The 19,927-nt window shown below is 35.1% G+C and overlaps 1 protein-coding gene across 1 annotated transcript in view; it reads right to left on the reverse strand.

Annotated features, from left to right (window-relative positions):
- Positions 1-19,927, reverse strand: part of LOC136694998 (receptor-type tyrosine-protein phosphatase eta-like) — a 113,235-nt gene that overhangs the window by 5,043 nt on the left and 88,265 nt on the right. Inside the window, exons 13-25 of the mRNA XM_066668811.1 lie at positions 10,019-10,279; positions 8,476-8,748; positions 7,719-7,877; positions 7,449-7,641; positions 6,785-6,897; positions 6,507-6,603; positions 5,296-5,340; positions 4,893-4,980; positions 3,994-4,084; positions 3,809-3,882; positions 3,562-3,696; positions 2,845-2,961; positions 2,218-2,378 (exon numbers count right to left, since the gene is read on the reverse strand). Coding sequence (XP_066524908.1) covers positions 2,218-2,378; positions 2,845-2,961; positions 3,562-3,696; positions 3,809-3,882; positions 3,994-4,084; positions 4,893-4,980; positions 5,296-5,340; positions 6,507-6,603; positions 6,785-6,897; positions 7,449-7,641; positions 7,719-7,877; positions 8,476-8,748; positions 10,019-10,279 — 1,807 coding nt within the window. The remainder of the gene's footprint in view (positions 1-2,217; positions 2,379-2,844; positions 2,962-3,561; positions 3,697-3,808; positions 3,883-3,993; positions 4,085-4,892; positions 4,981-5,295; positions 5,341-6,506; positions 6,604-6,784; positions 6,898-7,448; positions 7,642-7,718; positions 7,878-8,475; positions 8,749-10,018; positions 10,280-19,927) is intronic.

The raw sequence follows: 19,927 nt of genomic DNA on the forward strand, positions 1-19,927 counted from the left end.
GCTAAGAGAATAAAGAATAGAATTAGACAACAATAAACAAGAGTGAGTGCTTTAATGTGAAAATTATACAAGTGCCAGTATCTCATGTTATAGCATGGACTTTGAGTGTATTATTGCAATTATACCACAGTTTGTTACTGCCGTTTATTGTTAGATTTTAAGATAAAAAATACAGGAAAATATGATTTGTTAATCAACCTTCTAAGAGGTAAAATAGTTACATTCTGTCACACATTCCTTTTTGCCCTTTTCAACTAACTCTGGATATCAAATTGGTACCGTTTAGGATTTTTGAACCTTGGTCCTCTCCAGCGATTTGTTTACACCATATTTGATAGGAACTAAGATTGCGTTATTCAGAGCTGCTCTCTGTCTAAATCAGGACAGCGCCAGAACCAGAAATAAACGCGTAGTTATTAAAAGGGCCCGCTCATTGATAGTGATGATGAAGGGGGATAAGGAGGAGGGATGGGGCTTGGCAGAGAAAGACTGAATATTTCTTGTCTGTTCAAATCTGCAGTAGAAGTTATTCTACTGTCTAGTGTGTAGACAGTGGTCAGAATAAAAGATGAGATTTCTCTGGGGTGTAGAACTGTCTGCAGTACCGCAATATCTTTGCATCAGCGTTCACTGATATAGATACAGAGTCCTCCCCCTCTGGTTTTACTGGTGAGCTGCATATCTCTTTCTGCCCTGTGCAGCTGAAAGCTGTTTGGGGTCAGGTCAGAAAGTCATGCAGGTCTCCATGAAGCAGAGGGCAGATGAGGATGAAAATAGAAATAAAGGCAGCAAGGGTGTACAAAATCTGTGCCATCTCGTCCTTACAAAAACTCCCGTATGTCTGCCACTCCGCTAAATTAAGAGACATTAACAAAAAAAAAAAACAAAGACAGAGAAGCTTCTCACCGTGGCATCATCTATGAAACACAATTAATCTCTGATGTTTAATGTTTGGACCGACAGAGTTGTTAATGAACGCATTCTATGAATAGCGTTCATTGAACACGTTCATATTTTTTGTGAATGCTGAACTGAACAACTCAGTATACAAAAAAGAACGTGAACGTTTACAGCATGCTGCATGACATCATCAAAACACAGCCAAGCAAGACCAGTGCTAGCCACATTTTCTTGAGTATTTGAATACATTTTTGAGCACTTATTTGTTGACTCAGATGGGAAAAACAATTCTGGACATCATCTGTTTCAAATTTAAAGCCAAATGAACATGAACTAGTTCATTATTGTAACTGTGAAAAATATTTCAATTTTAAAAAATTTTGAACTATGAACATGAACTAGTTCATTTAAATTAGCTTGAACTGAACTGGCACAACAGTGCTGACTGACACTCCAAAGAGAACATCCCTATCCTAGCCTACCTATACAGTCCTAATGGATTATCTATATTACGGTTAGCTATTTCATTCAATGCCATGTGAGGGTTACGCACATTCAAAAGTGCCTTTATTTTATACCCAGTCACCACATCCCATTTTTTAGTTTTTATTTATTATTATTTATTAAATACAGTCAAGTTGTTCAGTGAAAGCATTAAGAGCAGATCCTTCATGCTTTTTTAGTTAAATATTTTTTCAAGAAATGTAACATATTTTTTGATTTGTTAGCCTATTTTTAGATTTTTAAAAATGTATTACCTTTATTACAATATGTGGCAACATTTGCAGAAATAGCCTAGAATTTGTATGTGACAGTGTCTAAAATGACCATTATTTCACATTTATATAATGGTGAAAAATAAGTAAAGTAAGTGAAATTATATCAGGACTATGAGGGCACGGCACGTCAAATAATATATTTAATTGTTATTCTGAGTGAAAAAAGTACACATTCTTAAAGAGCAAAAAAATCTACACATTTTATTATACAACTGCCAAATTTAACACAGTGTAAGAAAAAAAGTAATATTTGCAAAGGTTATGGTTCATTTTAATTTTTTTCATTTTATTTTGTCCAATATATTAAACTCATCTATTAAACACACATCAGCTCTAAAATGTCAAATTTAGTTTGTAATCTGGAGGGATGTGTTAACTTATTGCCACTGATTTAATCAACAATTAATTTATTTCATAAACTGACAAAATGTATAAACATAAAGGGAACTTGTGCATTAGGCTATAATTGTATAATTGCATGATCCTTCTGTCCTGCATGGCAGTAAATAATATCTCATCTTTTTTATTTTAAACTCACCTGCAGTGAACTACAGTGGGTGAATGAAGAGAATACTGGTCCATGTGTTCTCTGACCAGGTGCCTAAAGTTAATGAGCACCTCTGTTGTCTCTGGCACACCATGGTCAGGCCAGGCTGTAAAGTGGAAGTGGCGAACTTCGCGAATCTCTGCTGTTTTCACCTAAGACAGTATTTAAGTTTATCTGTAAATATTTCTATATAATTTTACTGTTGAACAAAGCCTTGCATCTCAACGATAGCAGTCATGTTTAAGGAGAATGCAGAAATGTACTAATACAATGTAAATTTGGACAATTACTACTTGTTCCTTCATCAGAAATGAACCAGTATCATGAATCATGGTCCACACAGTGTTAAGAAATGCAGTCATTTTTAAAAGGTATTAAAAATATTAACATTTTTGATATTATAACAAAAATTGGATGAGTAGCAATAAATGTGACTAGATTTCAGGCACTGAATATTGGGACTGTAATGAACATGGTAGAATTTTTCAGAATTTAATATATTTTAATTATCATCATTAATATTTTGTTTAAATTTGGAGGCTGAGATAAACATTCCTTTAATACTGTCTGCATTAACAAATGAAAAACAAGATCAGCTATAGAAGATGATGGCCTCACATTCTTGATAGTGAAGTCTGTTATGGTCCAGTCCTCCAAGGTAATTTCGGATGTGTTTTTCACTAAAATATTACCATACATCTTGATTTCAGTTGGCCAGTATTTCTCACATTTAACCTAAAGAGAAAAGCAGACATGAATTGTGAATAGTGAAAAATTAAGTCAAATTTCATGTTAAATAGAACAGAAATAGTTAGTTCACTGTGAATATTTGCATCTTGATTTTCAGGCAGGTTGCACATCTATAAGGAGAACATACTTCTTCACACTGTATATTTTATTTGTATGAATAAGAGTCTCCAATATCCCAACAGAGAACTGAAACAATCCCCAGAATCACTGGGCGCAAGGTGGGAACACACCCTGGAGGGGGCACCAGTCATTCACAGGGCGACACACTCACTCACACATTCACTCACACCCTCAAACCTATGGACACTTTTGAGTCACCAATCCACCTGCCAACCTGTGTTTTTGAATGGTGGGAGGAAACTGGAGCACCCGGAGTAAACCTGCAGACACGGGGTTAACACACCAAACTCTTCATAGACAGCCACCCGGAGCAGGACTTTAACCCACATCTTCCAGGTCCCTGGATCAGTGTGACTGCAACACTACCTGCTGCACCACCGTGCTGCCCTCAGGTTAAACCAAACATTTTAAATGAATTACTTGCCATAGTTAAAATATGTCTTTGTAGTGAAAGATTAAACTTACACGTCCTTGCTCATTGCACCTAGTGAGCATTACTATTGTTTGGATATGATTTTCCCAGATCATCCTCCAGAACTCATTCACAGTGGCAGGCAATGGGCCCTGAGCTGCTATGTATTCTTTCCTTGAATTGTAACCCTGAACACAAACAATGCAGAAAACATACAAATGTTAACAGCAGTTACATGCATTTTCTTATTAATTATGTGCCAGTATATTATTATCTGCATGCAAGTGGATAACAACTCACTGCAATGTAGTTTGCGTTGATGTAGTCATCACAGCTTGTGCCTTGAACTGATAATTTAACTCTTGAAGAATCATCTAAGAGTAACAAAGATCAAAAATTATCTTTCACATGGAAGGTATTGAGGGTCTTAAAATACAAAAAGACGCCACCACAATATGTAAATTTAGGCACTTATATATGCTTACAAGGTAGCACGTTGTTGTATCGATTCTTAGTTTTGTTCTCCAAAGCAAGGGCATTGGTCTTGCTCTGAGCAGTTCCAACATCCCTCAGATCCTACATATGAAAATAAGTGAACTGGTTTTGCAGGGAAAGCAGTAACATTGTTATCTGAGCATTTTCAGCAGGACTAAAGACACTGTAACCTATTGTAAACTTTAACAATAACATATGGAATAGAGTTCCTACTAAAGGCTGCTCTACAGACTTAAAGCACAGTGCTACCAAGTGCTGTTATCCATCCATCCATCCATTATCTGTAACCGCTTATCCAATTTTAGGGTCGCGGGGGGTCCAGAGCCTACCTGGAATCATTGGGCGCAAGGCGGGAATACACCCTGGAGGGGACGCCAGTCCTTCACAGGGCAACACAGACACACACACATTCACTCACACACTCATACCTATGGACACTTTCGAGTCGCCAATCCACCTGCAGCGTGTGTTTTTGGACTGTGGGAGGAAACCGGAGCACCCGGAGGAAACCCACGCGGACACGGGGAGAACACACCAACTCCTCACAGACAGTCACCCGGAGCGGGAATCGAACCCACAACCTCCAGGCCCCTGGAGCTGTGTAAGTGCTGTTATATGATCTTCTATTAAATTATAAGATTATGAACAATTTTTGGCATCTAGATGCAAAGTAATAAAAAGTTACTTTAATTTTAATGATGAATTAGACAAGCCACCTTGAAGGGTCTGTTGAAAATAAATGACACTTGATTTAAAATGTATCCTAAAATAGTATGGCATGTCCAAATACATTTTGAAACACCTCTGTGTTTCTTGATTGGTTGTTATGTTTGAATGTATCTGTCTTTGAATGTCTGCAACACATTTAATATTATCCTCATAAACACACCTCATACTCTTCAGCAAAGCCACAGTTGGAATCTGCATGCTGTTTCCTGAAATACCCCTCATACTCCTCTACCCTCACAGGTATGCTGCTGCACGGCAGAATTTAAACAATGGTGAATGGTATAATACAATCAACTAAATATTATAATACTGATCAAGCAAAGGACGTATAGAGGTATTTGAAAGCTGTACAATAGTTTGCATGTATTACTTACACTTTAGTTCTGTGGAAAAAAAGAATAAATGTAAGATAAAAATAAGAGCGTTGTTCATTTTCATGCAATGATATTTATATTTAATGAATATTTAAAGAATTATGAATGATTTTTCAATTAACTGTGCCCACATTTTTACACTTTTTTATTATAGTGAGAAAACATCAATTCATAACACTGAAATGCTACCTTAAACTGGTGACAGGAATGCCTGTATCGCTGTTCTTTCTTTGCCTTGGTGGGAAAAAAAGGTCCAAGTCAAATAAACCTACACAAGCCATTCAAATTATATTGACATCCAGGTTATCTAACATGAAATTATAGGGTATAAAATCAGTAAAACTACAGCTACAGATACAGGGTTTCCTGCAGAAAATAAGTTAGTCATGGTTAGATTCCTCCTAACCAGAAAATCTTTTAAAAAAAGTGCTCCTGGACTTTGTCACTAAAGTCAATATTTTACACTGAATAATGCATACAATGCGAGTGTTCACTGATATTTCTCATTGTCAACAGTGAGGAAGTTCCTCCACCTCCATTGCTATGCTATCAGTCATTATACCATGCCCCTCCCTGCTGATGTCTTGCCTCCCATGCGAGAAAAGGGTCAGAAGTCTGAAACTAAAAAAAAAGGATCTGAAAGCGAAAATAAGATCTGCAACCAAAAAAAGATATGAAACAAAAAAAAAAAAAAATAAGATCTGAATATGAAAACATAAAATCTCCAACTGAAAAAAAAACTTAAAATATCAAAATATATTATTTATATTATTATTAGTTAAATTATTTATTCAAAAAAATAATTTACTTAAACTCCTATTTAAACAGAAAAAAATCACTTTATCTTTTTAATTTCAAATACATTGTTGTATTTTTCAAAGTTCAATCTCAAGATCTGAACTTTCAGTTTCAAGTTTTTTTTTCAAATGAACAAATCTTTTGACCTTAATATAGTTAGACACAAATGTAGATTCTACAATTTACCAGTACATTTTAAATTCAAGAATTAAAAAAATTAAACTTTAAAAATATATGCATTGTAAATTTAAACCAATGTATTTACTTTTGCATAAAGTTATGATATATCTATGAAAACCAAAACCATGTATTTATGAATGTAACTGTAATCTTCTTTAATTTTTGAATGTTGGAGGTTTCAGAACACTTGTCAATCACAAATCAGTTGAAAAATGGAGATTCAATTTAATCGCTTTGTTCTAAAAACCAATACCCATGAAAAGTGTTCCAAAATAGAGAAGAAATGAGATTTCAGAAAAAGAATAACTTATCAGCAAAAAAGAAAAAAAAAGAAAAAAAAGGCTGGCAGAATGCAAACAAATATGTGTCAAACAAGAGCAAAGAGTAATAAAGTAATCAAGTGTTTTTAAATGATCTCCTACCCCCTCATTCTGATGACAACAATGATGATGACAATGCAGAGGATGAGTAATACTGACAGAACCCCCAGAATAATGCCAATGATAGATAAAGTTGAACCTATAGAAATAAAAATGGAATGTGAGTGTGTGTCAAACATAGCATATCAGGAGAACGCCTTATAATTTAACAGAAAACATACAAAATCATAATTTTTCCACTAATTATTGATGACATTGTGCTATGAAGCTTATGTGAAAATGAGCACAGACTGTATTTGAAGGATTTTAAATTCATTTACGCGCTGATATAATAATGATACTGCTGGCAAATGGAGTTATAGCCACAATAGAGTGAGAGAGGTCCACAATCCCATTCGTGATTTTCAAGTTGGTGACCAGAAGAATCGCTGCTCTACAAAGATAGGGAAAAGTGCATTTAGTAAAAACGCTAAATGTATTTCTAATTTTTTTAATCAGCATATCAGTGCATATCATATATCATATATTATATATCTATATATACTTAGAACTCTCCTATTTACAGATAACACCAACAACCTGGCAAGATGAAGCCAAGAACATGCTTTCTCTGAGACATGTGTAGCCAACTACCATTTATTTTAAAACTACTCTTAACACAACGTCACTGGAATGCTCAAAATAAAAGTGGTTATCATTGTGCTTGCGATAAACAAAAAGGGCTATACTACCCACCCAAAGTGGGGTCCCACCCACTGTCCGGGAACCAGGGATTTGGATAGCTGTGGTATCACTGAGAATTGATGCAGTGAACTCGGTTCTATAGCCACTACTAAGACCACTCTGCAACCCATTTTATATTTCTAATAGACTGTAAATGTCTGACTTTTCTAAACATATTATATATCACTTTTTATCCTGCAAATGAACTTAAATTAGTTTGACTGCCTTTATTAAAAGTTTCTAAGTTGTATACAAGCTTACCTGTATGTGTTAGGATCCAGCGGTGCATTTGTGTAATTAGTTCCATTGATTACGTTATCATTATCTCCAATGTTAACCTGAATGAAATTACTCCTGATATTTGGATTTTTTACCAGAACCGTTAGATATGCCTGACTTGTTTTTGATTTCCAGTCATTATATGTGTATATCACATCACTGGTGGAGCTGTTACCTAAAATGAGATGAACTTGTTAAAACAAATGCATTTTTTTATTTGAAACCAAAGGAAAAAAACAAGAAAAACCTTACTTGTCTGATCTGTTGTTAGCAGGACTCCATAGTATAAAATGGGTCCATTACTTCCATTCAGAAGGCTGTCGCTGAATTGTACTGTTACTGTACTTTTTGCTGTATTTTCTGTTCTGTATTGTATTTCCAAGTCTATTGGCTTGGTTGGAACTGGGGGATCTTGAAAGACAAAGAAGAGAATGTGAGATTAATTCATATATCTGGAAAATAGCCTTGTGTTAACTTGCAAATAACCACAAAATACATGATAAAACATAAAAAAGGTCAAGTAATCAGAATTAGCTTTCATTTGTTTTTAATTAAACCGATCACCGTTAAACAATCTTCTACATAACAGACTATAATTGTGTATTTTTAAAAACACTTTAGCTCAAACAAAAACATAAAATTTTAATAAAAAAATGAAAATCTTAATATGAACTGCTGTGCTCTTTCAAGTGACTACATAAGTAACACTTTATATACCACTGGCTATATTCATTCCAGTGTTGGAGGTATCATTCATATGGCTCAAACTGTATACACTCAGTTCTTGAGCTGAATGATGCTGAATAACCTAAAAAGTTTCAAAGCGACTCTAAAAATGACACAGAACTTAAGCAATTTTATGACTCTAAGTAGTACAAAGTGGATTATTCTACCCTTGTCTATAGGTTTTGGAAAATTCTTTCCTTCATTATTATCTCTTTCATCATGATTAATTCCCACATGCAACCACCCAAAGTAATTCTAAGAAATAAGGCGATAGATCACATACATGTTACACCGGTTGTGCAGCCAAAATCCATCCTTCCACTCTGACCACATCCAAGTGTTGTAATAGTCACATTGTATTGATAGTTGTATTGCAGTCCAGAGATGTTGTAATTGCAAACACTATCACACATTATGGTACTGTTGTTATAGATACCATTACCAAGGCTAATAATGTATCCCTGGTTGTGGCCAAGGGGTTTCTGCCATGTAAGTTGCAGTAAAGCATTTGTGCGATTTGGTCCTTCACAGGTGTAAGTAACAACAGGACTTGTACCTTGAGAAATCATATTCATTGGTTAATACATGGGCAAGAATGACACAAGAATATAATCTTTCTTTCTAATTCTCAAACGTCTGCACTAAGTGCTGTTTTTCATGTTCAAACACACTTGATTCAATTCCCGTGAACTACCAGAGTAAGTTGTTTTAAAACAGACAGGAAAAATGTCTCCAACGCTTGCTTTAAAAGTAAGGCCATGCAACAAGACACCCTTGAATATAGATTTGTACCCTTTATATATTTGCATATTTGCACTATTGATACTAAAACTGCACTACAGTACTGGTTTACATTGTTTACACTGGTTAACTTCAATACCTCCATCACACTATGAGAATTTTCTGTTTCTAATTTTATATTATATTTTATTTTAAATTAAAAAAATGTAATTTATATTCTATACTTTTTATATTCTTAATTTTGATGTAATTATCTTATTTAAAATGTTTTAAATATTTTACAGCTACTGGATGCCTTGAATTTCCCTCTGGGATCAATAAACAAACAAACTAACTATCTATCAGTAACATAAGACTGAAAAAAAAAAAAAGCAATACCCCCTTAAGTTCAGAAAAGTCACTGGGAAAAGGATATTTTTCAGCACTTTCAGACAACTCAAAGAAGCTAGATTTTTAGATATTATATAAAATACAGTCTCTGTCCAAAGAAAAACATGTATCTCCTTTTTAACAATTTTTAGTTTTCAATGTCATTTCAAAGCAGCTGTCATTCAGTGTGTAAAAATGTCATGATCAATGGTTTAATAGAAATGTCCAAAAAAAAATTTCTTTGAAAAACTATTTTGTGCAGCAACATCAAATGTACGTTAAAAAGGTTTTTTCAATCTCCCATAAACATATTTCAATTATAAATACTATTTTGGAGATACATGATTTCCTTTGGAAAGTTACAATATACCAATTTATTTTAACGCTAATTTTCACAATATCCCAAAGCCCAGATGTAACTGAACTATCTGTAAATATCTTTTACCAAGGGATATTAATTAATTAGCTAGTTGCAATAAGTGGGCATTTTCTTTCCCCCAGTGGATTATATTAATATTCACTGGTACTGAAATCAGTAAAAGATATGTCCTGTAGTGTTGTGGAGGCCAATGTATATGACATTACCACAAACAAGTGTTATCCCCATTAGTGATTACAACATTTAAATGGTAATATCTAATAACATTACAGTACATTGGTAAAAAATGTAAAAAGAAAATCGCTTAAGGCTCCAGGGAAAATCCAGGGATACTTACCTGTACAACTGGAAAGAGCAGTCATACTTCCATTTGTAAAGTTATCAGCAGCAACCGCCAAGACTCCAAACGTGTAATTAAATCCAGGCAAGAGAGCAGTGATATAAAAGGATGTGTACTGGGTTGTTTTATTCAAAGTAATATTGTCAGTACTCCATTGCACCAGAAAAAATCCAAACATTCCATTTGGTTTATTCCAATTCAAGGACACAGATGACATTGTTACGTTGAAGACAGTAAGATTACTGATCTTGTCTGGTCCTGTGGAAAGAAACACACATTTAAGAAAAATATGTTAAAAAAAGCAACTTAATTTTGATTTTGGGGAAGCATGGTGGCACAGCAGGTAGTGTTGCAGTCACACAACTCCAGGGACCTGCAAGTTGTGGGTTCAAGTCCCACTCTGGTTGACTGTCTGTGAGGAGTTTGGTGTGTTCTCCCCATGTCTGCACAGGTTTCCTCCGGGTGCTCAGGTTTCCTCCCACGGTCCAAAAGCACATTTTGGTAGGTGGATTTGCGACTCAAAACTGTCCGTATGTGTGAGTGAATGTGTGACTGGAGCCCCATCCAGGGTGTCTTCCCACCTTGCGACCAGGGTGTGTTCCCACCTTGGGACCTTGCAACCGAGTAGGATCAGGCCCAACCGCGATCCTGAATTGGATAAGTGGTTTCAGACAATGAATGAATAAATGATTTTAAAGTTCATTGCCATTAGTCCAGTGTACTTTAATATAAGATCATATTGGTGCTGTCCAGTTCATAAATAATAAAGTTGTAGTGATCTTAATAAGTATGAGTTCAGTTAGAGTACAACAAATACCATAAAAGTGTAACTCACTCCAGGATTAATAACAGTGATATTAAAGGCATTATTTTGTGTGGTATAATAAGGTGAACTGCACACTATACTCTTAAAATGTTATAATGTTATAATGTGAACTGCAACTGCGAAAACCTTGAATGTATACTGCACTCCAGGAGTGAGATTGTCCAAAACATGTTGAGTATTTTGAGTAGTCTTATTCAAAGTCACACTGAAATTGGTATATTGGACTATGTAAAGGTTGTATCCAGTTCAGTGATACAGAAGAAGTTGTAATGTTTACGACAGTGAGATTTTGGACAATGTTAGGTTCTGTAAGGGTAAAGAGGTGGGGGTATATAAAAACATTAGAACAGGGCAAAAGGGAAACACAAATACTAGTGAATTGTTATTCTAAAAGACAGGCAATGATATCACACAAGACAACTCTCAAAAACTTAAGCTTATAACACAAAAAAAAAAAAAGAAGAAGAAATATCTGCCCTTTGTTGTGTAATCTCCACCCTTAACAGATACCACAAAAGTATAACTAACTCCAGGATAAAAAACAGTGACATTAAAGGCATTATTTTGTATGGAATTGTTATAATGTTAACTGCAATTTTTTCCATTGTACTCTAAAGAATGACCACAATCCTGATGGATCAGACAAGTTCAAAGACACAGAAGATACTGTGATTTGAACCGCAATGCGATTCATGATGACTTTTGGCTCTCTGAGATTGGAAAATGTCCATGAGGACAGACAAAATGTTTAGAATAATTCTGCAAAATGTCTAATGCTAACTACGCAATTTCCTCATGTACTGCAGAATATCAAATGCGTTGCTTTCAGTTAATTTATCTGCAGCAAGTTATGATAGTCCAATGTAGTAGTTTCAACAAGAATTTAGGTTAGTCATGTTAAGAAAATGTCTGGCTAGTCGACGTATTAAACTTTACATTCCAATGGATTGCTTGCACTTTAAAGAGAGATCTATATCCTACTGGTTCTGTTCAGCTCATGAACAATGAGGTTGACGTGACCATAATCACAGTCAGACTTCTTATAAAGTGTGGCTCTGTTAGTGCAAGGTAAGCCAAATAATTTCAGAAAATTACAACCATTTACTAACAAGGAAACTCTTAATGTAATAAATGTTTCTTATTTAAATCTTACTTGTGTACGCTGAAATAAATCCATAAGTCCCCATTGTGCTGTTATCTGCTGCAACTGCGAAGACCTGGAATGTATACTGCACTCCAGGAGTGAGATTATTGATGTTGATTGTGGTATTCTGAGTAGTCTGATTCAAAGTCACACTGAAATTTTTATATTGGACCATGTAATAAGAGCTGTTTCCAAAAGGTTGTATCCAGTTCAGTGATACAGAAGAAGTTGTAATGTTTACGACAGTGAGATTTTGGACAATATCGGGTTCTGTAAGGGTAAAGAGGTGAGGGTATATAAATCCATTAGAACAGGGCACATATGAAACACAAATACTAGTGAATTGTTATTCTAAAAGACAGGCAGTGATATCACACACGACAACTCTCAAAAACTTAAGCGTATAACACAAAAAGAAAAGAAAAAATATCTGCCCTTTGTTGTGTAATCTCCACCCTTAACAGATACCATAAAAGTGTAACTCACTCCAGGATTAAGAACAGTGACGTTAACGGCATTATTTTGTGTGGAATTGTTATAACGTAAACTGCAATTTTTTCCATTGTACTCTAAAGAATGACCACAATCCTGATGGGTCAGACAAGTTCAAAGACGCAGAAGATACTGTGATTTGAACCGCAATGCGATTCATGATGACTTTTGGCTCTCTGAGATTGGAAAACGTCCATGAGGACAGACAAAATGTTTAGAATAATTCTGCAAAATTTCTAATGCTAACTACGCAATTTGCTCATGTACCGCAGACTATCATATGCGTTGCTTTCAGTTATTATCTGCAGCAAGTTATGATAGTCCAATGTAGTAGTTTCAAAAAGAATTTAGGTTAGTCATGTTAAGAAAATGTCTGGCTAGTTGACAAATTAAACTTTACATTCCAATGGATTCATTGCACTTTCAAGAGAGATCTATTTCCTACTGGTTCTGTCCAGCTCATGACAAGAATTTAGGTTAGTCATGTTAAGAAAATGTCTGGCTAGTCGACGTATTAAACTTCACAATCCAATGGATTCACTGCACTTTAAAGAGAGATCTATTTCCTACTGGTTCTGTCCATCTCATGAACAATGAGTTTGAAGTGACCATAATCACAGTCAGACTTCTTATAAAGTGTGGCTCTGCGAGTGCAAGTTAAGCCATATATTTTCAGAAAATTACAACTACGTACAAACAAGGAAACTCTTAATATGACTTTCATAATAAGTGTTTCTTATTTAAATCTTACTTGTGTAAGCTGAAATAATTTCATAAGTCCCCATTGTGCTGTTATCTGCTGCAACTGCGAAGACCTGGAATGTATACTGCACTCCAGGAGTGAGATTATTGATGTTGATTGTGGTATTTTGAGTAGTCATATTCAAAGTCACACTGAAATTTTTATATTGGACCATGTAATAAGAGCTGTTTCCAAAAGGTTGTATCCAGTTCAGTGATACAGAAGAAGTTGTAATGTTTACGACAGTGAGATTTTGGACAATATCGGGTTCTGTAAGGGTAAAGAGGTGAGGGTATATAAATCCATTAGAACAGGGCACATATGAAACACAAATACTAGTGAATTGTTATTCTAAAAGACAGGCAGTGATATCACACACGACAACTCTCAAAAACTTAAGCGTATAACACAAAAAGAAAAGAAAAAATATCTGCCCTTTGTTGTGTAATCTCCACCCTTAACAGATACCATAAAAGTGTAACTCACTCCAGGATTAAGAACAGTGACGTTAACGGCATTATTTTGTGTGGAATTGTTATAACGTAAACTGCAATTTCTTCCATTGTACTCTAAAGAATGACCACAATCCTGATGGGTCAGACAAGTTCAAAGACGCAGAAGATACTGTGATTTGAACCGCAATGCGATTCATGATGACTTTTGGCTCTCTGAGATTGGAAAACGTCCATGAGGACAGACAAAATGTTTAGAATAATTCTGCAAAATTTCTAATGCTAACTACGCAATTTGCTCATGTACCGCAGACTATCAAATGCGTTGCTTTCAGTTATTATCTGCAGCAAGTTATGATAGTCCAATGTAGTAGTTTCAAAAAGAATTTAGGTTAGTCATGTTAAGAATATGTCTGGCTAGTTGACAAATTAAACTTTACATTCCAATAGATTCATTGCACTTTCAAGAGAGATCTATTTCCTACTGGTTCTGTCCAGCTCATGACAAGAATTTAGGTTAGTCATGTTAAGAAAATGTCTGGCTAGTCGACGTATTAAACTTCACAATCCAATGGATTCACTGCACTTTAAAGAGAGATCTATTTCCTACTGGATCTGTCCATCTCATGAACAATGAGGTTGAAGTGACCATAATCACAGTCAGACTTCTTATAAAGTGTGGCTCTGCGAGTGCAAGTTAAGCCATATATTTTCAGAAAATTACAACTATGTACAAACAAGGAAACTCTTAATATGACTTTCATAATAAGTGTTTCTTATTTAAATCTTACTTGTGTAAGCTGAAATAATTTCATAAGTCCCCATTGTGCTGTTATCTGCTGCAACTGCGAAGACCTGGAATGTATACTGCACTCCAGGAGTGAGATTATTGATGTTGATTGTGGTATTCTGAGTAGTCTTATTCAAAGTCACACTGAAATTTTTATATTGGACCATGTAATAAGAGCTGTTTCCAAAAGGTTTTATCCAGTTCAGTGATACAGAAGAAGTTGTAATGTTTACGACAGTGAGATTTTGGACAATATCGGGTTCTGTAAGGGTAAAGAGGTGAGGGTATATAAATCCATTAGAACAGGGCACATATGAAACACAAATACTAGTGAATTGTTATTCTAAAAGACAGGCAGTGATATCACACACGACAACTCTCAAAAACTTAAGCGTATAACACAAAAAGAAAAGAAAAAATATCTGCCCTTTGTTGTGTAATCTCCACCCTTAACAGATGCCATAAAAGTTTAACTCACTCCAGGATTAAGAACAGTGACGTTAACGGCATTATTTTGTGTGGAATTGTTATAACGTAAACTGCAATTTTTTCCATTGTACTCTAAAGAATGACCACAATCCTGATGGGTCAGACAAGTTCAAAGACGCAGAAGATACTGTGATTTGAACCGCAATGCGATTCATGATGACTTTTGGCTCTCTGAGATTGGAAAATGTCCATGAGGACAGACAAAATGTTTAGAATATTTCTGCAAAATTTCTAATGCTAACTATGCAATTTGCTCATTTACCGCAGACTATCAAATGCGTTGCTTTCAGTTATTATTTGCAGCAAGTTAAGATAGTACAATGTAGTAGTTTCAAAAAGAATTTAGGTTAGTCGTGTTAAGAAAATGTCTGGCTAGTCGACGTATTAAACTTTACATTCCAATGTATTCATTGCACTTTTAAGAGAGATCTATTTCCTACTGGTTCTGTCCAGCTCATGACAAGAATTTAGGTTAGTCATGTTAAGAAAATGTCTGGCTAGTCGACGTATTAAACTTCACAATCCAATGAATTCACTGCACTTCAAAGAGAGATCTATTTCCTACTGGTTCTGTCCATCTCATGAACAATGAGGTTGAAGTGACCATAATCACAGTCAGACTTCTTATAAAGTGTGGCTCTGCGAGTGCAAGTTAAGCCATATATTTTCAGAAAATTACAACTACGTACAAACAAGGAAACTCTTAATATGACTTTCATAATAAGTGTTTCTTATTTAAATCTTACTTGTGTAAGCTGAAATAATTTCATAAGTCCCCATTGTGCTGTTATCTGCTGCAACTGCGAAGACCTGGAATGTATACTGCACTCCAGGAGTGAGATTATTGATGTTGATTGTGGTATTTTGAGTAGTCTTATTCAAAGTCACACTGAAATTTTTATATTGGACCATGTAATAAGAGCTGTTTCCAAAAGGTTGTATCCAGTTCAGTGATACAGAAGAAGTTGTAATGTTTACGACAGTGAGATTTTGGACAATATCGGGTTCTGTAAGGGTAAAGAGGTGAGGGTATATAAATCCATTAGAACAGGGCACATATGAAACACAAATACTAGTGAATTGTTATTCTAAAAGACAGGCAGTGATATCACACACGACAACTCTCAAAAACTTAAGCGTATAACACAAAAAGAAAAGAAAAAATATCTGCCCTTTGTTGTGTAATCTCCACCCTTAACAGATACCATAAAAGTGTAACTCACTCCAGGATTAAGAACAGTGACGTGAACGGCATTATTTTGTGTGGAATTGTTATAATGTAAACTGCAATTTTTTCCATTGTACTCTAAAGAATGACCACAATCCTGATGGGTCAGACAAGTTCAAAGACGCAGAAGATACTGTGATTTGAACCGCAATGCGATTCATGATAACTTTTGGCTCTCTGAGATTGGAAAACGTCCATGAGGACAGACAAAATGTTTAGAATAATTCTGCAAAATTTCTAATGCTAACTACGCAATTTGCTCATGTACCGCAGACTATCAAATGCGTTGCTTTCAGTTATTATCTGCAGCAAGTTATGATAGTCCAATGTAGTAGTTTCAAAAAGAATTTAGGTTAGTCATGTTAAGAATATGTCTGGCTAGTTGACAAATTAAACTTTACATTCCAATGGATTCATTGCACTTTCAAGAGAGATCTATTTCCTACTGGTTCTGTCCAGCTCATGACAAGAATTTAGGTTAGTCATGTTAAGAAAATGTCTGGCTAGTCGACGTATTAAACTTCACAATCCAATGGATTCACTGCACTTTAAAGAGAGATCTATTTCCTACTGGTTCTGTCCATCTCATGAACAATGAGGTTGAAGTGACCATAATCACAGTCAGACTTCTTATAAAGTGTGGCTCTGCGAGTGCAAGTTAAGCCATATATTTTCAGAAAATTACAACTATGTACAAACAAGGAAACTCTTAATATGACTTTCATAATAAGTGTTTCTTATTTAAATCTTACTTGTGTAAGCTGAAATAATTTCATAAGTCCCCATTGTGCTGTTATCTGCTGCAACTGCGAAGACCTGAAATGTATACTGCACTCCAGGAGTGAGATTATTGATGTTGATTGTGGTATTTTGAGTAGTCATATTCAAAGTCACACTGAAATTTTTATATTGGACCATGTAATAAGAGCTGTTTCCAAAAGGTTGTATCCAGTTCAGTGATACAGAAGAAGTTGTAATGTTTACGACAGTGAGATTTTGGACAATATCGGGTTCTGTAAGGGTAAAGAGGTGAGGGTATATAAATCCATTAGAACAGGGCACATATGAAACACAAATACTAGTGAATTGTTATTCTAAAAGACAGGCAGTGATATCACACACGACAACTCTCAAAAACTTAAGCGTATAACACAAAAAGAAAAGAAAAAATATCTGCCCTTTGTTGTGTAATCTCCACCCTTAACAGATGCCATAAAAGTTTAACTCACTCCAGGATTAAGAACAGTGACGTTAACGGCATTATTTTGTGTGGAAATGTTATAACGTAAACTGCAATTTTTTCCATTGTACTCTAAAGAATGACCACAATCCTGATGGGTCAGACAAGTTCAAAGACGCAGAAGATACTGTGATTTGAACCGCAATGCGATTCATGATGACTTTTGGCTCTCTGAGATTGGAAAATGTCCATGAGGACAGACAAAATGTTTAGAATATTTCTGCAAAATTTCTAATGCTAACTATGCAATTTGCTCATTTACCGCAGACTATCAAATGCGTTGCTTTCAGTTATTATTTGCAGCAAGTTAAGATAGTACAATGTAGTAGTTTCAAAAAGAATTTAGGTTAGTCGTGTTAAGAAAATGTCTGGCTAGTCGACGTATTAAACTTTACATTCCAATGTATTCATTGCACTTTTAAGAGAGATCTATTTCCTACTGGTTCTGTCCAGCTCATGACAAGAATTTAGGTTAGTCATGTTAAGAAAATGTCTGGCTAGTCGACGTATTAAACTTCACAATCCAATGAATTCACTGCACTTCAAAGAGAGATCTATTTCCTACTGGTTCTGTCCATCTCATGAATAATGAGGTTGAAGTGACCATAATCACAGTCAGACTTCTTATAAAGTGTGGCTCTGCGAGTGCAAGTTAAGCCATATATTTTCAGAAAATTACAACTACGTACAAACAAGGAAACTCTTAATATGACTTTCATAATAAGTGTTTCTTATTTAAATCTTACTTGTGTAAGCTGAAATAATTTCATAAGTCCCCATTGTGCTGTTATCTGCTGCAACTGCGAAGACCTGGAATGTATACTGCACTCCAGGAGTGAGATTATTGATGTTGATTGTGGTATTTTGAGTAGTCTTATTCAAAGTCACACTGAAATTTTTATATTGGACCATGTAATAAGAGCTGTTTCCAAAAGGTTGTATCCAGTTCAGTGATACAGAAGAAGTTGTAATGTTTACGACAGTGAGATTTTGGACAATATCGGGTTCTGTAAGGGTAAAGAGGTGAGGGTATATAAATCCATTAGAACAGGGCACATATGAAACACAAATACTAGTGAATTGTTATTCTAAAAGACAGGCAGTGATATCACACACGACAACTCTCAAAAACTTAAGCGTATAACACAAAAAGAAAAGAAAAAATATCTGCCCTTTGTTGTGTAATCTCCACCCTTAACAGATACCATAAAAGTGTAACTCACTCCAGGATTAAGAACAGTGACGTGAACGGCATTATTTTGTGTGGAATTGTTATAATGTAAACTGCAATTTTTTCCATTGTACTCTAAAGAATGACCACAATCCTGATGGGTCAGACAAGTTCAAAGACGCAGAAGATACTGTGATTTGAACCGCAATGCGATTCATGATAACTTTTGGCTCTCTGAGATTGGAAAACGTCCATGAGGACAGACAAAATGTTTAGAATAATTCTGCAAAATTTCTAATGCTAACTACGCAATTTGCTCATGTACCGCAGACTATCAAATGCGTTGCTTTCAGTTATTATCTGCAGCAAGTTATGATAGTCCAATGTAGTAGTTTCAAAAAGAATTTAGGTTAGTCATGTTAAGAATATGTCTGGCTAGTTGACAAATTAAACTTTACATTCCAATGGATTCATTGCACTTTCAAGAGAGATCTATTTCCTACTGGTTCTGTCCAGCTCATGACAAGAATTTAGGTTAGTCATGTTAAGAAAATGTCTGGCTAGTCGACGTATTAAACTTCACAATCCAATGGATTCACTGCACTTTAAAGAGAGATCTATTTCCTACTGGTTCTGTCCATCTCATGAACAATGAGGTTGAAGTGACCATAATCACAGTCAGACTTCTTATAAAGTGTGGCTCTGCGAGTGCAAGTTAAGCCATATATTTTCAGAAAATTACAACTATGTACAAACAAGGAAACTCTTAATATGACTTTCATAATAAGTGTTTCTTATTTAAATCTTACTTGTGTAAGCTGAAATAATTTCATAAGTCCCCATTGTGCTGTTATCTGCTGCAACTGCGAAGACCTGGAATGTATACTGCACTCCAGGAGTGAGATTATTGATGTTGATTGTGGTATTCTGAGTAGTCTTATTCAAAGTCACACTGAAATTTTTATATTGGACCATGTAATAAGAGCTGTTTCCAAAAGGTTTTATCCAGTTCAGTGATACAGAAGAAGTTGTAATGTTTACGACAGTGAGATTTTGGACAATATCGGGTTCTGTAAGGGTAAAGAGGTGAGGGTATATAAATCCATTAGAACAGGGCACATATGAAACACAAATACTAGTGAATTGTTATTCTAAAAGACAGGCAGTGATATCACACACGACAACTCTCAAAAACTTAAGCGTATAACACAAAAAGAAAAGAAAAAATATCTGCCCTTTGTTGTGTAATCTCCACCCTTAACAGATGCCATAAAAGTTTAACTCACTCCAGGATTAAGAACAGTGACGTTAACGGCATTATTTTGTGTGGAA

Source organism: Hoplias malabaricus, chromosome 4, assembly GCF_029633855.1.
Source record: "Hoplias malabaricus isolate fHopMal1 chromosome 4, fHopMal1.hap1, whole genome shotgun sequence".
Lineage (NCBI taxonomy): Eukaryota > Metazoa > Chordata > Actinopteri > Characiformes > Erythrinidae > Hoplias > Hoplias malabaricus.